The sequence below is a fragment of the Ursus arctos genome, unplaced genomic scaffold, assembly GCF_023065955.2.
Source record: "Ursus arctos isolate Adak ecotype North America unplaced genomic scaffold, UrsArc2.0 scaffold_9, whole genome shotgun sequence".
NCBI lineage: Eukaryota > Metazoa > Chordata > Mammalia > Carnivora > Ursidae > Ursus > Ursus arctos.
The window spans coordinates 67,903,163-67,924,143 of record NW_026623111.1 but is presented as its reverse complement, the minus strand read 5'-3'; the positions used below and the strand labels follow the sequence as shown (position 1 = coordinate 67,924,143).

Here is a 20,981-nt window from a genome sequence, read left to right as displayed (position 1 = left end):
TGGCAGTATTTCCTAAAACCATATTTGCCCTGTTTAAAAACACCATCCTTTTCACTATTATCACTTATTTCCATGTATATTCTGAAAGGGCAGTTAGTTCTGACATACATCATGACCTGTTTTTTCTCCACTTCAGGTCAACTTTGTCAGAGATCCTTGTGGCTGACATGAGATCAAGTTCCACACTCTCATTATTCTCTGTCACGACACCCCATTTGTTTTATGTCATGGTGCTTTAACAGTTTGTGATTGTTTCATTGGCCAGTTTGTTTGCTTAATTTTCTGTCCTCCACTCCACCCCCCAACCAGTTGTGAGCTCCTCTTCATGTCGGGAGACAGATATATCTGTCTGAACCAGCTCAGAGCCCTGCACACTGCGGCTGGCTCTCAGTGAGCAATGAGGCACTCATCAATACATAATATGGATAATATTAAAAGCACTGTTCATGTATGTGAATTGGCCACAGTCATAAAGCTATTAATGCTGATATAATCTTTAAAAGGGATAGGTAAATTAATACCCAGAAGCAGTGAATTCCAGTAACATGCCATAATGTTGAGGCTCTAAAGCTGAAAGCACACGGGGCAGCCTCATTAAAGGCAACCATGTAGGAGACCGCTAACCAGGGCCTCACAGCTCTTTTACAGAACAGCAGCGGGAGTGCTGGAAAGATGATTCACTTTCACTACCATCACACACACATCTAAAGACAATTTCAGAGCATTTCATGAAGTATTTTTGTTCATAAAATAGATCTATCTTTTCCTGAAGTTTGGAACACACCACCGATTGGGGGCATATGGTCACCACCTTCCCCTGGCAGGACCCAAGTTTTAAAGATAATTTCCAGAAGCTCTACTCAGATAACCTATCTCTGCATTCAAGACTGCAGTGAATGGGAACAGCTAATTTTTGCCTGAATGTTTTTATTAAAAAAAAAAACAAAACTACACAATTATATAATAATTTCTAGGGCTATTTTGCAGTTCTGAAATAAAGGATTTATATATATATGGTATACATATAAAATTCATATATATTTATAAAATATATATTTTATAAACATATACACAGCTATTTGCGGGGTTTATGAGCTGTGTGTTGGAAGATTTACTTCCTACTTTGACAAAAACATGCATTGATACTTCAAATGTTAATCTGGTTTTCTTTAAATATTCCTTGATATAAGTTTCTGCATCAAAAAACCCAACCAATTTTAGGAATACTATAAAGTATTTCTATGAAAAAACGGTTGTTGTGTTTTTAAGCCATATGTATTTAAAACGTCACATTATTTTTTAATAATCAATGCAAAATTGATCAGATCTCAGAGTCACCAGTTCCACAGCCCAGCTGACTCTAAAGATAGTAAAATAACCTGCAAAAAATTGACTGAATTAGATCAGTTTAATATGGGCTAGCGTGGACATATAGTCTGAAAACAGTGTAGTGGTTTTTCCAAAAGGCATAAAACTATCCTAGGACACAGGAATCCCACTCTTGGGTATTCAACCAAGCAAAAGGAAAATGTATGTCTACATAAAGACTTGCATGCAAATGTTCATAGGAGCATTATCATAATAGCCACCCCTACCCCATAAACACACACACATACACAACAACCAGTCTATCATATTCAGACAGCAGAATACTACTCAGTTATTACAAGGACAGAACTGATAACATGCTATGCCATAGATGAAACTCAAAAAAATTATGCAAGTGAAAAAATTCAGATATAAGAGACCATAACATTCCATGTATGTGAAGTACCCACAAAAGCCAAATTTACACACAGAAAGACCATTGCATGGGGCTAGGAACAGGGATTACCTATAAACAGACATGAGAGATTTTACTGGGGAGACAAGATGTCCTAAAAATGATTTATGGTGATGGTTGTATCAGTTAGTAAAGATAACTGGATATACACTTGAAATGGGCAACTCTTATGATATGTAAAATATACCTCAAAGTTGTAAAGGAAAAAAAAAAACAACTTGGGCTAAGAAAAAAATTCATAAAACGAGAAGTAACATAAGAGATAAAAGATCTGGGTGATAGTGAATATATCCTGATGAAAGCAAGCTATTCCCCTCCCCTCCTGTCAAAAAAGTCATTTACCAAGCTACCGAAAGACCAAGTAGGAGTTTGAAATAATAGATAATACCAACACCTTGGAAGTACCACCAGAATATGGATGACCTCAGGAAGAGAGCAGGTTTTATTCTAGGCTTATCATGAGAACTGTCATAATCTTTTCAAAGCCTACGAATTAAAGTCCACATTAAGTAAATCTATGATTTTCACTTTATCCTTAGAAAAACATGACTGTTAAGAAAAATACGAAGCTATTTGCAAGAATAAGGCATCTGTCATGAAATTTAAAACAAAAACAGGGGCGCCTGGTGGCACAGCAGTTAAGCATCTGCCTTCAGCTCAGGGCGTGATCCCGGCGTTATGGGATCGAGCCTCGCATCAGGCTCCTCAGCTATGAGCCTGCTTCTTCCTCTCCCACTCCCCCTGCTTGTGTTCCCTCTCTCGCTGGCTGTCTCTATCTCTGCCGAATAAATAAATAAAATTTTTTTAAAAACAAACAAACAAAAAAAAAAAAACCGCACACTATCAGCAAAATGATCAAAATTATCAAACTCAATCTTTTATTAACTTCCAATTGAGAGTTTTTTGTCTTCTGGGCACAGTTCCCACTTAAAAACAAAAAAACTATGTTTAATCAGTTATTCTGAATTTTACTAAAACCAAGTAACACGACAAGCAGACAACAATCATCTCTCTATTCTTTCCAACATTTTCAGCTAGAAACTGATTTTGGAAACAAATGTAACATACTGGGTTGCACTGTATCTTTTTACTATGCTAGTGTCAGTAAATGTGGCTGCCTAATTTCTTTCCTGTGGTACAAGGTTTATATTTACACAATTTTTTAAATGGAGAGTTAGCACAAGTATGGTTTAACTCTAAAAGGGAAGTGAGGGGGTAAAGGTAGATACACTGACTATAAAATAACAGAAAAACCTAATTCCTAGAAGTGTAATTGCAGATCAACGTTACTTGGAAAAAAAAAAAAAAATGAGAGTTAGCTATGTGTTACTGTCCAGAATTTTGTACCAATATCCCTTTTAACAAAATTTTTAAAGTATTTAAAATTCAGCGTATTAACTCAAGAGGCTCTGTTTTCCTTTAAAAAAACCACACACACAAAAATCATAGTATCATGGACTCATGACAGCTGAAGCTACCAACTTACTAGATGGGTCATCTTACTTAGAAATGTCTATGGTAAAATATTAATTTATTAATCAGGAGAAAAAACAAGCAATTTCTGCAAAACTAGGAAACAGGTTTCATTCTTTTACCCAAAACAATGGGAACTGGTTAATTTTATACCACTCCAAAAATTCACACCCAGAGTAAATCAGGTACACCTGCATTTTTAAGGCAACAAGAATAAGGGGAGCAACTTAACAAGTTATCCAGATGCACATGATCCAGGATGAAAGTCACGTGAGAGAGCAGGCTCTAGTGTGACCAAGAAAACATATGCACCAAATCAAAATTTAATTACACTGCAGGACACTGTTTGTGAATTGTGCTCCATATTTTATCAACTGCCCCCCTTCTGACAGGACAGTTTCCTGAAGGAAAGTTCCAAGAACTGAAGAGTTACAACACCCACATACCAGAAAGTGTTTCCTGAATTTTGTTACAGGAACTGACATCTGCTATAATTTGAACATTTACTTCCCAGTAGGAGACCCATTTAAAATTTTTGTTGAATATTATTTGTTCAACGACAGTAGACGAAGGCAATGTTTTGTTTAAAAAAAAAAAACAAAAACAAACCACCACCACCACCTTTCAGTTTCATAGAGTTTGGGTATAATTGACTGATTCACAGTTGTAACTTTTCCCCAGGGAACAAAAACATCTGCCGCCTGATAAACTGGGGTGTGTGTAGCGTGTGCGTTCATAGTTTTGGGAGGCAGCCCAGAATGGGCAGGAATGGGCAAATTACATATCCAGGTTCTTGGAAGAAACAATTCTTAGGAAAGAGCTGCATTATCAAACTTGGGCATTACTTTTAGTACCTTCCTTCTCCTTTTACTTCTTAAATTTAGTGCATCTGGACACTTGAGCAATTGCAGTTTGCGACAGGTAACATAAATTTACAGAGATGGAGATCTACTTTCCCTACCAGCCTCTTGTCTATTTCAACGGGGGAAGGAGGACGTGTATATATGAGCATATATTAAGTCAAAATGTAACTGCAATGAACGATATACTTTATGTATCTCTCACACACAGACTCCACAAAGGGTAGTGGGGGGGGGGGGCCTCTGGCCTCAGAGAAGCAGGTCTCCACCCAAGCTCCACCCCAGACCGGTCCAATCAGAATCTCGGGGGGTGGAATCAGCACACTGGCAAGCACTCCTGGTGATTCTAGTGTCTAATCAAGTTTGAGAACCTTGAACTTAATAGGACTACCCTGCATCTAAAATGTTCCTTTATTTGTCTACTTGCCAATCCAGCAGTAAGCAATACTAAAAAGAAAGGCAAGATCAGGGGGGCGCCTGGGTGGCACAGCGGTTGAGCGTCTGCCTTTGGCTCAGGGCGTGATCCCGGCGTTACGGGATCGAGCCCCACATCAGGCTCCTCCACTGGGGGCCTGCTCTTCCTCTCCCACTCCCCGTCCTATGTTCCCTCTCTCGCTGGCTGTCTCTATCTCTGTCAAATAAATAAATAAAATCTTTAAAAAAAAAAAAAGAAAGAAAGGCAAGATCATCTGGGGTAAAATACAGGCAAGCCAGTGACTCAAGAGTTACATTCTTAACTGTCTCCAGCCCACCCAAAGGATCATGTGGCCCATAGGCCTCCAAGTATTCATCATTATACGAGCAACAACATTATGGAGCAACAACAATTCTTGGTACTTTTAGAGTGTGGTCAAACTGTGGGTGCCCTTTGGAGATATAATACTTAATACCAAAGTAATGGCCGTTTAGGTGTCAATGGACGATATATATTGGTCCCTTCAGTGAGCTTCAGTTCTTTTTGACAGGATATCAGTACTGGAATTCTTCTTAATATATTAAACCTGACCTCAAATTACTGCTTAATAACAGCCTTAAGAATCTGATTGTTCAATCGGGTTAAACTAAAAACAAAGCCAATAAACCATAACAAGAAAAGTTATGTTCTCACCAGAGAACAAGACTTTCAGGATATCAAGTCTGCTGGCTTTGTGACCATCGGGTTAAGCTTTAACTCACTGTGGACAGCTTGGAAAGGGGAAAAGTTTGCACAGAGGAAAGATTCTCAACACTGATCATTGCCAAGACACAAAAAGTCAGCACTTGGGATTGTTTTGAAGTTAATTTTTACTTTAGGGTCTCTAGGGCATTAACACCAAGAGTTATCTTATTTTTCCCCTTGAGGCCTAAAGCTAAGCTCCACCTGATACATTTATAGTTGAGCAAGATATTACTGTGCATTCAACCTCCTGTATTATTCTGAGCAAATGAATACATGTATATTCATAATAAAATTAACAACAACCTGAAGCAGAGCTAAATACTACAGCTTTCTCTCTCCCAATTTTTTTCACTTACGTAAAAAGGGTAATCATTTAAGCTGCTGTAAAAGTTATGCACACACCCTATGCCAATAAAATGTAACTGAACCACAACAGAGATTATGATATCCAAGCTTGTTACGTTTGTACTTCTGAGCCAAGAAACTTTGTCCTAAAGATGTAGATTTTTATTTCCAACTAGTAGGGAGAGAAAATCAGAATGCGCTACCAGTTGTAGTTCTCACTACAACTCACAGGACTTTCTCTTTTAAAAGATTTTGGAATTAAGTTTATTTGCCAATCTTGGAAAACAAACGAAATGGAGAAATTTCCTAATAGAAAACTAAGTTTATATATTTAGAAGCAATCAAATTGTATGTTATATCTCAAAGCAGCAATGAAGATAATTGGCTTTATAATTCCTCCACTTTACAGCTATTGGGTAATATATAGATTTGGGGGCTCAAACCAAACGACAGTACCAAAATGAGATTTCCCTCTTATCCAGGATTAAGATAACATTTTTCATTACTGAAAATACATGAAATTTAAATTGCTTAAATGCAGCATTCACTAAATTCCATTTTCAAAACAGTACAGAAGCAGCTATTGAATACCTTTTCATGCTCTCATACAGAATCCCCTAAATCTCTGGAGAGATCACTTGCATTAACGTTGCCAAAGAACGTCCCCATAAACCAGCTGACTGAAAAAAATGACTCAGTTCTCCTTCTTTATCTTGGAAGAAGCTGTAGTCTGTGAGTCAGGAAGCTCAGCTGGCTCTCAGGATGAACTAGAAGGAAATCACTTAAGAGACCTGTCTGTGTTTCTCTTCTGTCAAGGACACTGTTTACAATGGCGTCATAAGGGAAAAAATGAAGACATTCAGTGGGTCAAAATACTGCATAAATTATTTCCCTCTCGAAATCACTCCCTTGAACGGCACTTTCCAAAATACCATAGCATTCTCCTTTGCTATTTGCTCATACTCAATCAGCGCTTCTTTGCTTTCATGAATTTTCTTCCAACGTAATCAGTAGCTCACAAATCAGGAGGGCAGAGGACAGAGCAGAACTGGTTCTGTACCAGTTTAAGAGCAATGCTTTTTGCAATGGAAAAATTTCCCTCACCAAAGAGATCCACCAGAAACCGGCTTCATAATAATCTTGGGAACAATCTGACTTTGCTTTATTATTATTATTTTTTAAACTTCATTAACATTAACTTCAGTCAAATTCAAACAAAAACGCTGTGGGAGAACTGACTAAACCTAATTTCCTTTTGCAATTTGTCTGAAAGTGCTTTCTTCTGAGATGTGCTCAGCCACCAGATGCTACTCTCCTACAGAATTTCAACTCCCCCACTCCCCCCCTGGGGGGGGGGGGGAGCAGGGCGTCTCCAGGAGCTCGAGGTGCATTTTAAAACTGGTTCATTAATCCCTGGGAGTAGGTGAAGGAAGGTATGTATATACTCCTTTCTAGAATTCAAGGATTGCTTCAATGAGGGGGTTAGCAGAGATGAGGAACCAGACAAAGCCCTCCCTTCTGTTTTATCCATCAACACACTGCTCAATCTAAAGCAAGCTAATCCTCACAGAAAAGTATAAATCTTCAAACTATTGAGATTCCATACCCACCCCTCCCCCCATCATAGGCTAGCTATTCTCAAAAGAGGGCATGCCAGGTTGTATACTTCTATAAAGTATTCTGTGCCTTAGATGAGAATTCGGAAACTAAAGCCATGATCTGTAACTATTTCACATTAAAGAAAGCAAGTTTGTTATAATTCCCATCAGAAAGTAGTCAATGTATCTGTTGTACTTACAGGTTCCAATCTGAGAGCTGAGGCATAATATATGTTCTGCTCTGGCACTGCATTTCTAAGTGACTGCCTTTCTCCACAACTCAAATACTCAAACCAAATATTAAATGCTTTCAAAATATTGACCCAAAATCTAATTTTTAAAACATAGGCAACTGACCTTTCATTCAACAGATATCTCCCACTTCTGGGAGAAAACAATGAACCACAAAGCAAAACAGAATAATCAACTTCCTACTTTTAGGGGCTTTCCCCCCTACTTTAAGGTTTAAAATGAGGGAGGGAACTGGTCAACTTCAATTTATAAAGGTTCATAACCTAAGAAATACTTAGGCAGTCCCTCCCTCATTCAGAATACTTCTAGCTTATGCGGGAGATACTAAAAATGTGAGACAACATCTTAAGGAGCTGACTATAGAAAAGGAATACACTGCCTAGCCTATTCACAAGAAAAATTAGTCATATACCAACTGCAAGTATCAAATGAAGAATATTACCTTACAGCAATGCCAAATAATGACAGAGAAGTGCCATGGCCATCTCATGTATTCACTGTCAGTGCCACTAAATTCATTTTCATCTAAGTTCTCATCTGCCTCTTCTACTAAGGGGGAAAAAAAGTCAAACTATTTTAAATAGTGCACAATGAAACAACTGTGTTTAGAACAAACTGAGCTATGAATCTTAAGGGCCAATGAGTCCAACAATCCAAACTAATTGCTCCGACAGAAAACAGACACTGTGGCTGGCACCTGGGCAGGATTTTACTACCCTAGATTATAAATCAGAGGTGATGGTTTTGTTTCTCTTAGCACTGCTCTCAACAATTTGACCCATCTTGAGGTTTCCTTGAAATCCAAAACTATGTGTGACCTTCTCTTTAGATCTCAAAGATTACCTACCTACTGTCCCACAAAACACAATGCCTAGGGGCACCTGGGTGGCTCAGCTGGTAGAGCGTCTGCCTTTGGCTCAGGTCATGATCCCAGACTCCTGGGACTGAGTCCCACATCGGGCTCCCTGCTCATCAGGGAGTCTGCTTCTCCCTCTCCCTTTGCCCCTCCCCACTGCTCATGCTCTCTCTTGCTCTCTCAAATAAATAAAATCTTAAAAAAAAGAAAGAAAGAAAAACACAATGAGCATAGACCACAATCCAGATGTAACTGTAGAAAGTGAATATTTACAACTTGTGAGATACACTCCCATTATGCAGGCTAAGAAAACCACAGACATCATGGCCTTGCGGCTTTGTTCCTGGTTCAAGGGCATGTTTGAAGGCCAGGTAGAAGAGCAGAATATATACAGTCCTCTTATTTCTATTAGTAACAAGTTGAACTACCATACTGATAACTCAGATTTTTCCATTTTGTAGCAAAGCACTTTTAGCAGACATTGCTTTTTGTACACTTACATTGAGGCTTTGCAGTTCCCTTTTCACACCTCACCTGAAGGATTAAAGGGGAAGTCTGGAAGTAAGGAAATGCTGCAGAGCAGCCCAGGCAGGCATTGCTCTACCTATGTGACCTCAGGAGAGAAACACGCTGGCTGGGCCTCAGTTTCTTTCACGATAAATGTGAAAAATAAAAGTACTTACCTCTTTAAGTGACTGAGAAGGATCAAAGAGATAATCCAATTAAAGCAGCTGTGCCTGGCACACTGCACACAGTGTCCAATTAACTATTGTCTCATTTTACTCTTAGTTTAAGAGCTGAGGCATTGAAATGACTTGCACCTGAGTTCAGATCCCAGCTCTGTATCATTGAGTTCTGTTGGATAGTATTTACTTAATTTCTTAGACCAAGGTATCTTAATCTACGGCTTTATTCCATAGACCCCCTTGGCAGTTAAATTTCATTAGAGGCTGGCAAACGAAGATGCAACTTCTGCTTCTCATCTAAGTTTTCCCACTACTCGGTCACAAGTTAAGAACACCTTTCTTAAAACAACCAAGAACATGGGGCAGGGGATAAACCATGGAGTTGAGAGGATTAAATATATAAAGCAAATAGCACACTCTATGGAGTAGTTGTTTCTCTTCCTAGAAAGTCCTCTTAGGAAAAAGTCTCGAATTTTATAGAGCCCAAACTTCAGCATTCGAGCTAGTCTATTTCTTTCAGTTTTCAGACCTGAAACGTATTTAGCCTTCGAAGACATCCCCAAATCACTGTACTCCACCAAATATCAACTTGAAGAGCCTTATTACTTTAAACAGGTGACACCAAACTGCTTTCTAGTAAAACTAAAAGTTAAAAAAAGAATTTAAATATAACTCTAAGTTTCCCTTAAGCACCAACTGCTGTCACAACTAAAATGAACGCACACACTTCAGTCTGAATCGTGTAATGATCACTAATGCCTTGTCATCACTCCTTAACACTCATTACCAAAAAAAAGGAACCAACTATGGAAAGTCAGAGCTGGAGGTTCTTACAAATAGCGTTCCTCTGACAGCAACTGCAGTTCATTATCCTCTCCCCTCACCAACCCCGGCACATTCCCGGTCTTTGCCTACTCAGCAGATACTCGCAAGCTGTGCCGTTTTACGTGGAATACATTTTAGCAGTCAAATTTTCGATCACCCACCAGCCAAATTCTCAACCACCTTCTCCAAGGCGAGCTGTTTTTACATGAAATGATTTCTAAAATTCCGATCAAAATACTAGTCCCCTCCCCCCGCCACCCCCAAATCAGGAGAACCAAAGGGAGGTGCACAAAGAAACTAAATGAAAAATTTGGGCAAAGGCAACCAAGTTAAAACAACTTAATTCCTCCGAGAATAACAATTATTTTGGAAGACGGTAGAAATTGAACTTTTCACTTTAACTCAACCGCTCTCCTCTCCTCTGCAGGAATTGTCCAGTATGCTCTCCCAACTGTTTTTTTTTTTTTTTTTTTTTAAATCTGACATTAAGTAATGAACCACAGCATCGGGAATGATGAGAAAGCAATGACAAAGCTGCTTCCTGCCGGTCTTCGCAGCACCCCAACCGTCCCTCCCCCACCGCTGCCCGCAACCTTCAATTCCCCTAGCCACGAACACATTTAAAAAGTTTCTCTCGGTGCCTGGCTTACCTTGACTGGGCTGCCATAATTCAGTTTACAGAGCTCAAGGACTTCTGTCCATCGGAGCCTTCAACCCGCGGCCCTTCTGCCAGCGCCGCGCTCACCATTTGCCGGGGCCGGGCGGGGACGGTCTCCCCAGCGCGACTCCCCGGTGTTACGGGACTACCTGCTCCCGAGCCCGGGCGTCCTCAGCGCAGCCTCGGGCTCCGACCGTATTGGCTCGCACTAATCCTGATGGACATCCGGGCACTGGGGCCTCTGCAGGCGAACTACACTTTGGACCAGCTCGGGGAACGTCGCGTCCGAATTCAGAGCCAGTGAGATCCCTCGGGGCGATTTCGCAGAAGGGAAACCCAAGAAGCCCACGTCCAAAGCCCACCAGCGCACAGCCCCCACCGAGCGGCACTAGAACTCGGGCCGGCGTTAGAAGAGAAGCGAAATCGTCTTTCGGCTCACCGAAAGTTGTCCGAGTTCGCCTGAATACCCCCTGTCAAGAAAGTTCTGGTGGTATGGTCCGCCTCCTTAAATGGGCACGGCGCTCCACCGGCCCGAGCCGGAGGCTGCGCCGGGCGGGGGCACCTAGCCCGAGTGCCGACGCAGCCTGCTCGCTCGCTCGCTCGTTCGCGGCCCAGCCCCGCCTGCAGGCTCCTGGCTAGTGCTCTCTTGCCAGGTTTTAACAATGTACAAACACACCGCGGGAACACACAGTACCCGGCCGCTCAGAACTCCAGCTCCAATTTGAATATTTGTTGAATATTGGGCACCAAGAGGCTACAGTGAGCAAGGAAAAAAGCCACAGCAGTAAACCGCGTTCGCTACTTTTGATCATTCCAATGCTTGCAGTCAGGAAATGTGCAACTAACGCACCCTTGTTTTACTTTGTTCGCTTTCAGTTTTGATTTCATTACATTGAGAAAAAAACATTAACAAAACGCCCTTCCCTTTTTTGGACAACATAGATTACAAAGTAAACAGTAACTCATTTTGGGATTGACATTTAAAAACACAGTCACCGAGGATGCAAACCAACAATATAGTAAACACTGTGTAAGAAGTACAAAGGAAAACGGGTCCTCCTAAGAGGACCGGGGAAGGTATTTCAACAGTGCCTGCAGGTAAGCGGGACAAACCTTAAGGGAGGCAGAGATGGAGGGAGGCTGTGCCACAGCATCCCCTGGGCTCCAGGAGCACACTGGAGGAATGGGGAGCTCTTACATGAATGCTGAATGAATGCCTGCCCTGGAGACTCCTCAGATCTACCTGGAACCGGTACACTGTTGTCCCCCTCACAAAGACAGACTCCAGACTGTATTACTGCCAAGCCACGGAACACAGGCACGTTGACCGCTGGCAAGAAAAAATACAATGCTGGGAGGAAGGCCCAATGCATCTTTATGTGTGGATCTCAAAGTGTGATTAGTGGCTCCTGGGAGTCCCGAAGAACTTCTGAGAGGTCAAAACTACAGAATAACACAAAGACATGATCTGTCTTTTTGACTGTGCTGACATTTGCACTAATGGTGCAAAAGCAATTGTGGGGTAACTGCAGGCGCCTGAGCCCCAACCAAGGCAGTGGCTGCAAACACAACTAGTAACACCGCATTCTTCACCACCACAGACCAGCAGTTACAGCAGGTGTCCTTTACGAATGTCCTTAATGAAGCAAGCAGTAGGAATTACTACTTTTGTTAAACCTCAACAAGGCCTCAAGTAGAGGTCTTTTTGATGTTCTTTGTGACAAAATGAGAAGTACACAAGGACCACTCCGCTCCTGCAGAGTGAAGTACAATCGTCTAGAAGAAAAGTACTGGTGTAACTGAGTTGCGAGCTAAACCAGCTGTTTTTTCACGGACTACCATTTTTACATGCAAGAATGATGAACTGCGGTTTTTCGAACTTGGGTTTTTGGCAGTCATCTTCACAAAAGTGAACAAAGTGAGTCTGTTTCCTCAAGGAAAACAACTGACAGTATGTATTGCCAATGATAAAATTGAGCTTTCAAGCATTTTGGAAAACTTTACATCCGCCACTGATAGCTTCCCAATAATTAAAAGACTTTTCCAATGAGATTGGAGGAAGACCCAGTCATAGCCCTGACTGCCTCCATTTTGCCTTCAAATCTGTTCCTCTTAACTGTTTTTTTCCCCCTCCAGCTTTATCTGTTAACTCAGGCAAGGGACCCAGTGGGCAAAATATCCAGTGATGGGAACCAAAACTACCCCCTCAAGCAATAAGGACTGCCCTGACACCAGCAAGACCCTGCATGACTGACCCCAAGACAATAATCAACCTGACCTCTGCCGCGCAGCTGCAGAGTACCCACCGATCTTTGCTCTGCGTTTTCCCTATATAAACTTAGACGTATTCTCGGCACCTTGGAGACAGTTCTCAGGACATTAGCCCACTGTCTTCCTGGTGCTAGCTTCACTGAAATAAATTCCTTTCTTGTTTCACCACCACTGGTCTCTCAGCCTTTAGATTTTGTTAGCGGCGAGTGGCAGAACCTGGTTTGTTTGCCCTCCCTCCACCCTCGCCAGGTGTTCTTGCACCCTGGGGCTCCAGTAACATATTTTCAGGTGAGCTGGCCAGGAGCTGTGCTTCCGTTTTGTCCAGCCCTCTTGGGATTCCCAGATGGAGCAGCCGGCTGCAGGGTGCCAGGGCTCACCCGTTCATTTCCCAAATTAGTGACGATGACAGGTTGGAGACAGCCACTAGTGACAGCACTAGTGACAGTCGACCTCAGGCAGGGAGAGTGAGGCGAACAGTCCCTTACAGCTGCCTAAACTTGTTTTGGGGACACTCCTTTCCGCTCCGCCCCAGATAGGCACGAACTGCCTTAACCACATTTGGCGAAGCAGAAAAATGAACTGAGGAGTAAGTGGGCCCTGAAAGATTTGGTTCCTGGTAAATTCCTCCATTGTGCGTGCTGGGCCCTGTCCTTCTCTAGTTCCCTGCTCTCTGAGCTCCTTGGAACCATTCTGAGCTTGTGTGGCTTGCTCATACGATTTGTAACAAGAAATTTATAAAATTTATCATTAGAGGTACCATTAGAAGAGGAGAAAGGACGAGTGGCAAGTAGGGAAGTCAGGATATGTGTTTGTAAGGTCTCTTGAAATTTGTGTAAGAATGGGAAGTACTATTTCTGTGCCCTCTCACACCCCCCTAAGGAGAATACTGGCTGACTAGTCTCTTTTAGCCATGAACCTATGACTAAAAAGAAGGTGGAATTTTACTGTAACACTACCTGGCCTATGTGTATGTTAAGCTCAGAGGAAAGATGGTACTAAATGGCTCTCTTGGATTCCTTCCTCCCATTCAGTTACCACTATACAAGGGTTTTGATTTGGCTCTCTTAGCTTGTCTTGAAGCTTGTTTGGTTCAGTCAGTGAAGCCCCGACTTCTGGGAAAGAAGGAATGCTAACAGAGGTACTGTGAACTTCGTTTAGTGGTAGTTTTGTTTCTTCTGTGTTTTTTCTGAACTTTTGCCTGGGAAGATTGGAGATACTTCTGTTTCCAAGGAAAGTCCATTAGGATATATTTTGAATAAATGATGCAGAGGGCTAAAAAGCAACCAGAGGAAAAGCCTGTCTTGCAGGAGGGAGAGACAGGAGATGGAGATAAAGGAAAGTTAGTCCAGACTTTGACTCTACCTCTAGCCTTGCTGGGGGCACCCCTGCCGCCTCTGCCACCACCTCACCCACCCTCCTCCTGTCCTGGACCACCACTGGCTGGGTTCGCACAACTGCCTCCTTTATTATCCTTGGGGCTCCTGGTGCCATAGGCCCCTGCTCCTTCTACCTTCACCATCAAGGAGCACAAAGCACCCCAAGCTGTTGGGCCCCCTCTATGTGAGGTTCAAAATCAGCATGAAGGAGTACAGGGGCTCCCCTAGACTCACCCCACCCACTTCAGATTTCCCCACAGGAGCGCCAGGTAAGACGGACAGTGGGGAACAAACTGATGGACTTTTTAGCGGACACAGGTGCAGCATACCTGGTATGAAAGCCAATTCAAGGTTGTTGGTTTAATTAAAAAAGACATGTCTTTAGAGTTATCAAAATTAAATATAAAACTCATTCTACCATGGTTCACTAAAGGTCAAATAAGCTCATGTTATCTCTGTTGCAATTTGTCAGCAAAAAGATGACTCAACGTGACAGCTAATTTAGTCTCTCTCATGAAGTTTTCACAGGTAATTGTTAAAAGCAAGTAGATTTTTTTAAAAAGGTTTATAGGGGGGAGCCTGGGTGGCTCAGCTGTTGAGCGTCTGCCTTTGGCTCAGGTCATGATCCCAGGGTCCTGGGATTGAGCCCCGCATCAGGCTCCCTTCTTGGCAGGAAGCCTGCTTCTCCCTCTCCCACTCCCCTTGCTTGTGTTCCCTCTCTTGCTGTTGTTTCTCTCTCTGTGTCAAATAAATAAATAAAATCTTTTTTAAAAGTTTACAGGTAAACTTTTTCTTTTAAAGATTTATTTGAGAGAGAGAGAGTGACAGAGGGAGAGCACAAGAATCCCAAGCAGACTCCCACTGAGCACCAAGACAGACACGGGGCCTGAGATCATGACCTGAGTCGAAATCAAGAGTCAGACGCTTAACCAACTGAGCCACCCAGGCGCCCTATAAGTAAACTTTTAAATAGCTTTCAAAATCTTTGGTAACCTAATACTTTGAAATTTCGCTAAATAACAAATTGGTTTGAACTCATTGTATATGTAAGTCTTTTCCAAATAACATAAAATACTGAAACATTAATTACTAAACTTGTCTTATTACAAAGAAACTAAAGATACTTGGGTCTACTAGTAAACATAGTTTATGCTTCACTGAAAGTTGTACTATGAATAAACACGTTCCTAAAAATTATGAAATATATTCATAAATTTGCCAACCTACAGAATTCTGGTGTAACAGTTCACAGTCGGTTACTACTTAAGTTTTCACTGGAGACTAAGGGTCTAAGAGTCAAAATTCTGATCCATGTAATTAAGACTGCTAGACACGATAAGGAGAGCAACTCACTGTGTAGGGAAAGTAAGATGTGTTTTTGATTAAGAAAGGTTAGGAGAATGGGAGTACATTTTTGTTGAGGAAAACAAAGTAATTTTGCCCCAAAATGAGACCAGTTAGGGAGAGAAAACTTAGGATAAAATATGAATGTAAAAAACAAAAACAAAAAACAAACCCTTGTGGAAGGTTTGTGAAGGGGAATCTTTGGAAAACAGTTTTGTGCGTGTTCAGGACTACGATTGGAATGAATGAATATTAAAAGGACACTGGTGTAAGATTGGAATTGGGGTTTTTTTTTTTCTTTCTGTTAATATGACAAAGTTTTCTTAGATTATTGGTCTACTCTTGATAAGAAATTATAGTTTTTTTTTTCTTTACCTGCCCAGAAAATCAAAGTTTCTTTTTTCTTTTTCCTTTTGTTTTAGAATTGGATTTTCTTTTTTAAGATTTTATTTATTTTGAAAGAGAGCACAAGCCGGGGAAGAGGCAGAGGGAGAGGGAGAAGCAGACTCCCCACTGAGCAGGGAGCCTGACTCAGGGATCGCCTAGGACCCTGGGATCATGACCTGAGCTGAAGGCAGACGCTTAGCCGACTGAGCCACCCAGGTGCCCCAAAAACCAAAGTTTCTATGTTTTGTCTTTATCAGGTCTTTGATTACTTAAGAAGGTCAAAACTTCTCATTATTAAAGGTGCTAAGTTTTGCTAGCAACTATGTAACCTTCTGTAGAATCTCTTATTGCCATTTTGGTTACATAGATGATTAAATGTTATGTTTTATAATGATTTATAATTCTATCTAGGCATGTTGCTTTAAAACCTTAGGTTTAGGGGCGCCTGGGTGGCACAGCGGTTAAGCGTCTGCCTTCGGCTCAGGGTGTGATCCCGGCATTAAGGGATCGAGCCCCACATCAGGCTCCTCTGCTATGAGCCTGCTTCTTCCTCTCCCACTCCCCCTGCTTGTGTTCCCTCTCTCGCTGGCTGTCTCTATCTCTGTTGAATAAAGAAATAAAATCTTTTTAAAAAATAAATAAATAAATAAAACCTGAGGTTTAAAAAAAATTAAAAAAATAAAACCTGAGGTTTTTAACAAAACTTCCCCAAAATTCAAATTCAAAATGAAGTCTTTTTGACTAATTAGGCTTGTTTATTTGGTATGTTAAGTTACATGGGAAGCACTGTCAAACAAATGATGATAAACCTTCTTAGGTTATATTGCATGGGCAAATGCTATAACTGTCCTAGAAAAAATTTTCTAAGATTATATTTATTTATTTATTTATTTGAGAGAGAGTGAAAGAGAGAGAGCATGAGCAGGGGGAAGGGGCAGAGGGAGAAGCGGGCTCCCCGCTGAGCAGGGAGCCCAACTGGGGGGTGGGGGGATCGATCCCAGGACACCAGGATCATGACCTGAGCCGAAGGCAGAAGCTTAACCAACTGAGCCACCCAGGCGCCCCTCTGTCCTAGAAATTATATGAAATTCTTAAAGTTTCAACATGTCCTGGTATAAGGTCATCACTTGACATTCTACTTATGGAAATGCCATGTGTCACAAAAAGAACTGGATTACCTTGTCAACTGCATTATAATGCGTTATAACTCTCACCAGATCTTTAACCAGGTCCATCTTTGAGTCTTTTGTCATTTACAATCATTGTTCTGAGGCTCTTGCAAAATGTGTTTCAAGGGAATTCATGAAAAGGACTTTTGACAAATACAGGTTTCTGATATCCTTAAGATCACGAAACTAAACTGGGTAAGAATTTCCAAAACTAACAGAAAAGTTGCATTCAAACAGAACAAGATTTAATAACAAGGAAGTGAATGAACTGAGGAAGATGATTATAGTTTTTATAACTCTTCTTTGAAACACTGCTGGTTCTCTGTTTGCTCTTCCAGATTTAAGGAAAACTTTTCTCTTAAAATATCTATGACCTACAGAAATATGATAAAATAGTCCTTTGTGAATGAATGAAAATATTTATCTTTTCTCCCTATCTGAACCCTTTAGAATTCAGAAACTCTCCATGAGTATTCTTTCTTTCATGACAATTACAATTGTTTACATAAGTTCAATAAGAATCTGTTCTCCTTGCAATGGAACACCACTGGAAACACTGGTTATATTACCAGGGCTTTGAGTGGAATGTCATATTTGAGAGAGACAAACATAGACTCAGATATGACCAGACAGCTTTAAGGAACTGACGTTGACTTTATGGAGCCAATAGACCCCCTGGGAGATGTTCTCCGATACTTTGCTTACAGAGTTCCCGGCAGCCTTAACCAAATGAGTAAGGAATGTCACTTCCGGGCATATGCAGGACTCTTCCGATGCTTGGAGGACCTCAAGAAGAGAGGAATTTACCCAAATCTACAGGTACTGCAGTAGAACCTGACAGCAAGTATTTGGCTTGACTTCTCACCTTGAGAGGCTATTAAAAGTTCAATCTGAAATTCCTTATAAAAAATTCCAGCAAGGGGCGCCTGGGTGGCTCAGTCGGTGAAGCATCTGCCTTCAGCTCAGGTCATGATCCCAGGGTCCTGGGATCGAGCCCCGAATCAGGTTCCCTGACAAGTGGGGAGCCTGTTTCTCCCTCTCTCTGTGTGAAATTTTAAAAATAGTTCCAGCAAAACAGATTTAAAAGAATTTATATGGCCAATTATTATTCTTGCTGTGCTTATGTAAATAATTAGGCCAAGTTTGTTAAAACTGGACTTGTTTTAAAAACTAGTCTTAAAACTAGTCTTAATTTGGCTATCTTTGTTGGAAATGAGGGTGGTTTTAGAGAGAAAAATTATGTCTCAATAACACACTTTTGTGGATGTTAGATTCTAGTTTTGATTGTCTTTAAAGGTTTGTTGCTCACCTAACCTATACAACTTGAGGTAAACTTCAGAGAAATTGCCACAATAACTCACATACAGACAATCTTCATGCCTGTTACTCTGTGGGGGATAAAAAAGGACCCATGGGCATATGATTGAACAGCTGGATAATGGGAGGCACTTGCTCGTTAGGAGTTCTTACCACTCCCTTCTCAGTCACATTAAGCGTGAGGTTGCCCATCGGACTAGCTCTCTCAAATTATTCACCCAGGTCACACAGGACCTCCCTGGGGAAATACAAGATGGAGTTGAATATTTTTTTGGGTATACTTTGCTCCCCTAGTGCAGAGTTGCAGCTCCCCAACATGTGTTTGCTTTAGTAAAGGAACAGATCACCACCACCACCCCAACCCGTACCCCACCGCCATGTGGGAAATGCAGTACATGGTGGAACTGAGTAGTTAACTGCTGAGCAAGTCCAATGGAGTAAAGCTGCCCCCCTACATAATAAAAACTTAAATAGTATTCAGAGATCATCTCAAGCTATGTGGCTGGGATGGCAAAAATCACTCCTTAAAAGCCAAGTGTACCCCCACTCTATGGGGTTAGCTATGGACTTGTGGAAATAATGGATGGCCTTACCTTCATTATGAGTGGATTAGTCAATGCACTTGGGGGTGAGTTACCTCCCGCTGATTAAATTAAAATGAAATCCCAGTGATTTCTCATAATTGGGATATTGTTAAAGCTCCACATCGGGCAGAGAGGGCTTCTGGATGGTTTTATCCCTTAGCCATGTTTGTCCCAGGAGCTGCCTCTATCAACGTGGGGGGCTTTGGCGAAGCAAACAGCCACCTTTACGCAGACCCAGCATGCAGTCACTCTCCTAAATGATGAAACCACACAAAGTCAAAAGGTAAGCCCTTCAAAACTGGATGGTCCTTCACATTTTGACTGCAGCCAAAGGAGGAAGCTGTACTGTCATTAAAACAGGATGTTACGTCTCTATTCCAAATTACTCAAAAAATATAACTGAAGCCAAGAAAGATTTAAACAAACACGTAACTGTTACAAATGCCCTAGATCTAGATCTTTCCGCAGCTGACTAAATTCGATTCCTTTTAAATGGAAATATGCCCTGCTAAGCATTGCTATATTTCTTTTTCTTCTCTTTGGTTGTTGTTTGACTTTGTATTTGTCACACAGAAGCCCACGCTTGTACTAGCTCAGAGATGCCCTTGCTGTCCTCCTCAGCAGGGACACAAGAAACAAAATTCTCCTAACCTGTCAGAATCTTGCATTCTAAAATGTCGACATTATTCCTGGTCTGCAGGAAGTAGTTACAGCAGAAATGACTGTCGTCCCTCCTCCTTCCATTGAAATGGAATGATGATGTGCCAGTGAGGATTTGAAGAGGACCCAGTCTTTGCCCTGACTGACTCCATTTTGCCTTCAACCTTTTCCTCTTAATGGCTTTGTTTTTCCCTCAAGCTGATCTGTTAACTCCGGCAAAAACCCCGCAGGCAAAACATCCCGTGATGGGAACCAAAACTACCCCCTCCAGAAATAAACTACTCTCCTGACGCCAGCAAGACCCCACATGATTGACCCCAAGACAAGAGTCAACCTGACCTTTGCTGCCACTTGGAGTATCTACTGATCTTTGTTCCACGTCTTCCCCATATAAACTTAGAAGTATTCTCAGCACTTTGGAGACATTCTTAGGACATTAGTCCTCTGTCTTCCCAGTGTTGACCTCACTGAAATTCCTTTCTTGTTTCACCACCACTCTTCTCTCAGCCTTTAGATATTTTTAGTGGCAGGTGGCAGAACCTGGTCTGTTTGCTCCCCACCCCCGCCACCGCCCCCCACCCCCGCCCCGCCCTCAGGTGTTCTTGCACCCTTGGGCTCCACTCCAGTAACAAGATGAGGGAAATAAATGTGATTTTTAGAAGATCTGCATAACTTCCTGACCGATATCTTCTAATTGGTACAAAGTCATGCACACGTAGAAGATTCACTCAAAGTGTAAGACCAATGGATTCTAATGTATCAAAGTAAAAAAACCAAACCAAACCAAACAAAAAAACCTCAGTGACAGGATTTCAGATTCCACACTGCAACTAAGCTTTAAGAAAATATGATTTGTTTAGTTTTGGTATAACATCAAAGGAGGCATTAAAATACTGCCACCCTTTTCTGTGTGAGACTGGATCACCTTCTTAGATTTCAACCAAAACAACATTGCAACACATTGAATACAGAAGCATATACAAGAATCCAGCTGCCTTCTATTGTATTAAGCTTCTACTGTGTTAACAGTAAAGAGATTTGCATAGACATAAAATAATGCCATAACTGTTACTAATTTATTTTATTTTGGAAATAGTTTTCACTAAGAAAGTATTTAAATTGACAAGTAATGGGCTTATTATTATTTTAAATATTTGTTTTAAATATCTCAATTTTAATTTTTTATAAAATATCTTATTTATTGATTTGTCAGAGAGAGAGAGCGAGAGAGTGCGAGCGAGCACGAGCAAGGGGAGGAGCAGAGAGAGAAGCAGTTTCCCCACTGAGCAAGGAGCCCGATGTGGGACTTGATCCCAGGACCCTGGGATCATGACCTGAGCAGAAGACAGATGTATAACCAATTGAGTCACCCAGGCGT

General features: G+C 41.4%; 1 protein-coding gene across 6 annotated transcripts in view; it reads right to left on the bottom strand.

Moving 5' to 3' along the window:
• The window catches only part of AFF1 (ALF transcription elongation factor 1), a 227,104-nt gene that overhangs the window by 145,455 nt on the left and 60,668 nt on the right, over nucleotides 1–20,981 (bottom strand). For 3 of the 6 annotated variants that reach the window (XM_057309902.1, XM_026509772.4, XM_044388102.3), the window contains exon 1: nucleotides 10,488–14,157. The exons of the other annotated variants lie outside the window; for them this stretch is intronic. Coding sequence is in view for 1 of the 3 variants with exons in the window: in XM_026509772.4 (XP_026365557.2) it covers nucleotides 10,488–10,504 (17 nt within the window). In the remaining 2 variants the exon portion in view is untranslated. Of the gene's footprint in view, nucleotides 1–10,487; nucleotides 14,158–20,981 lie in introns of those variants that run through there. 6 annotated transcript variants of the gene reach the window in all.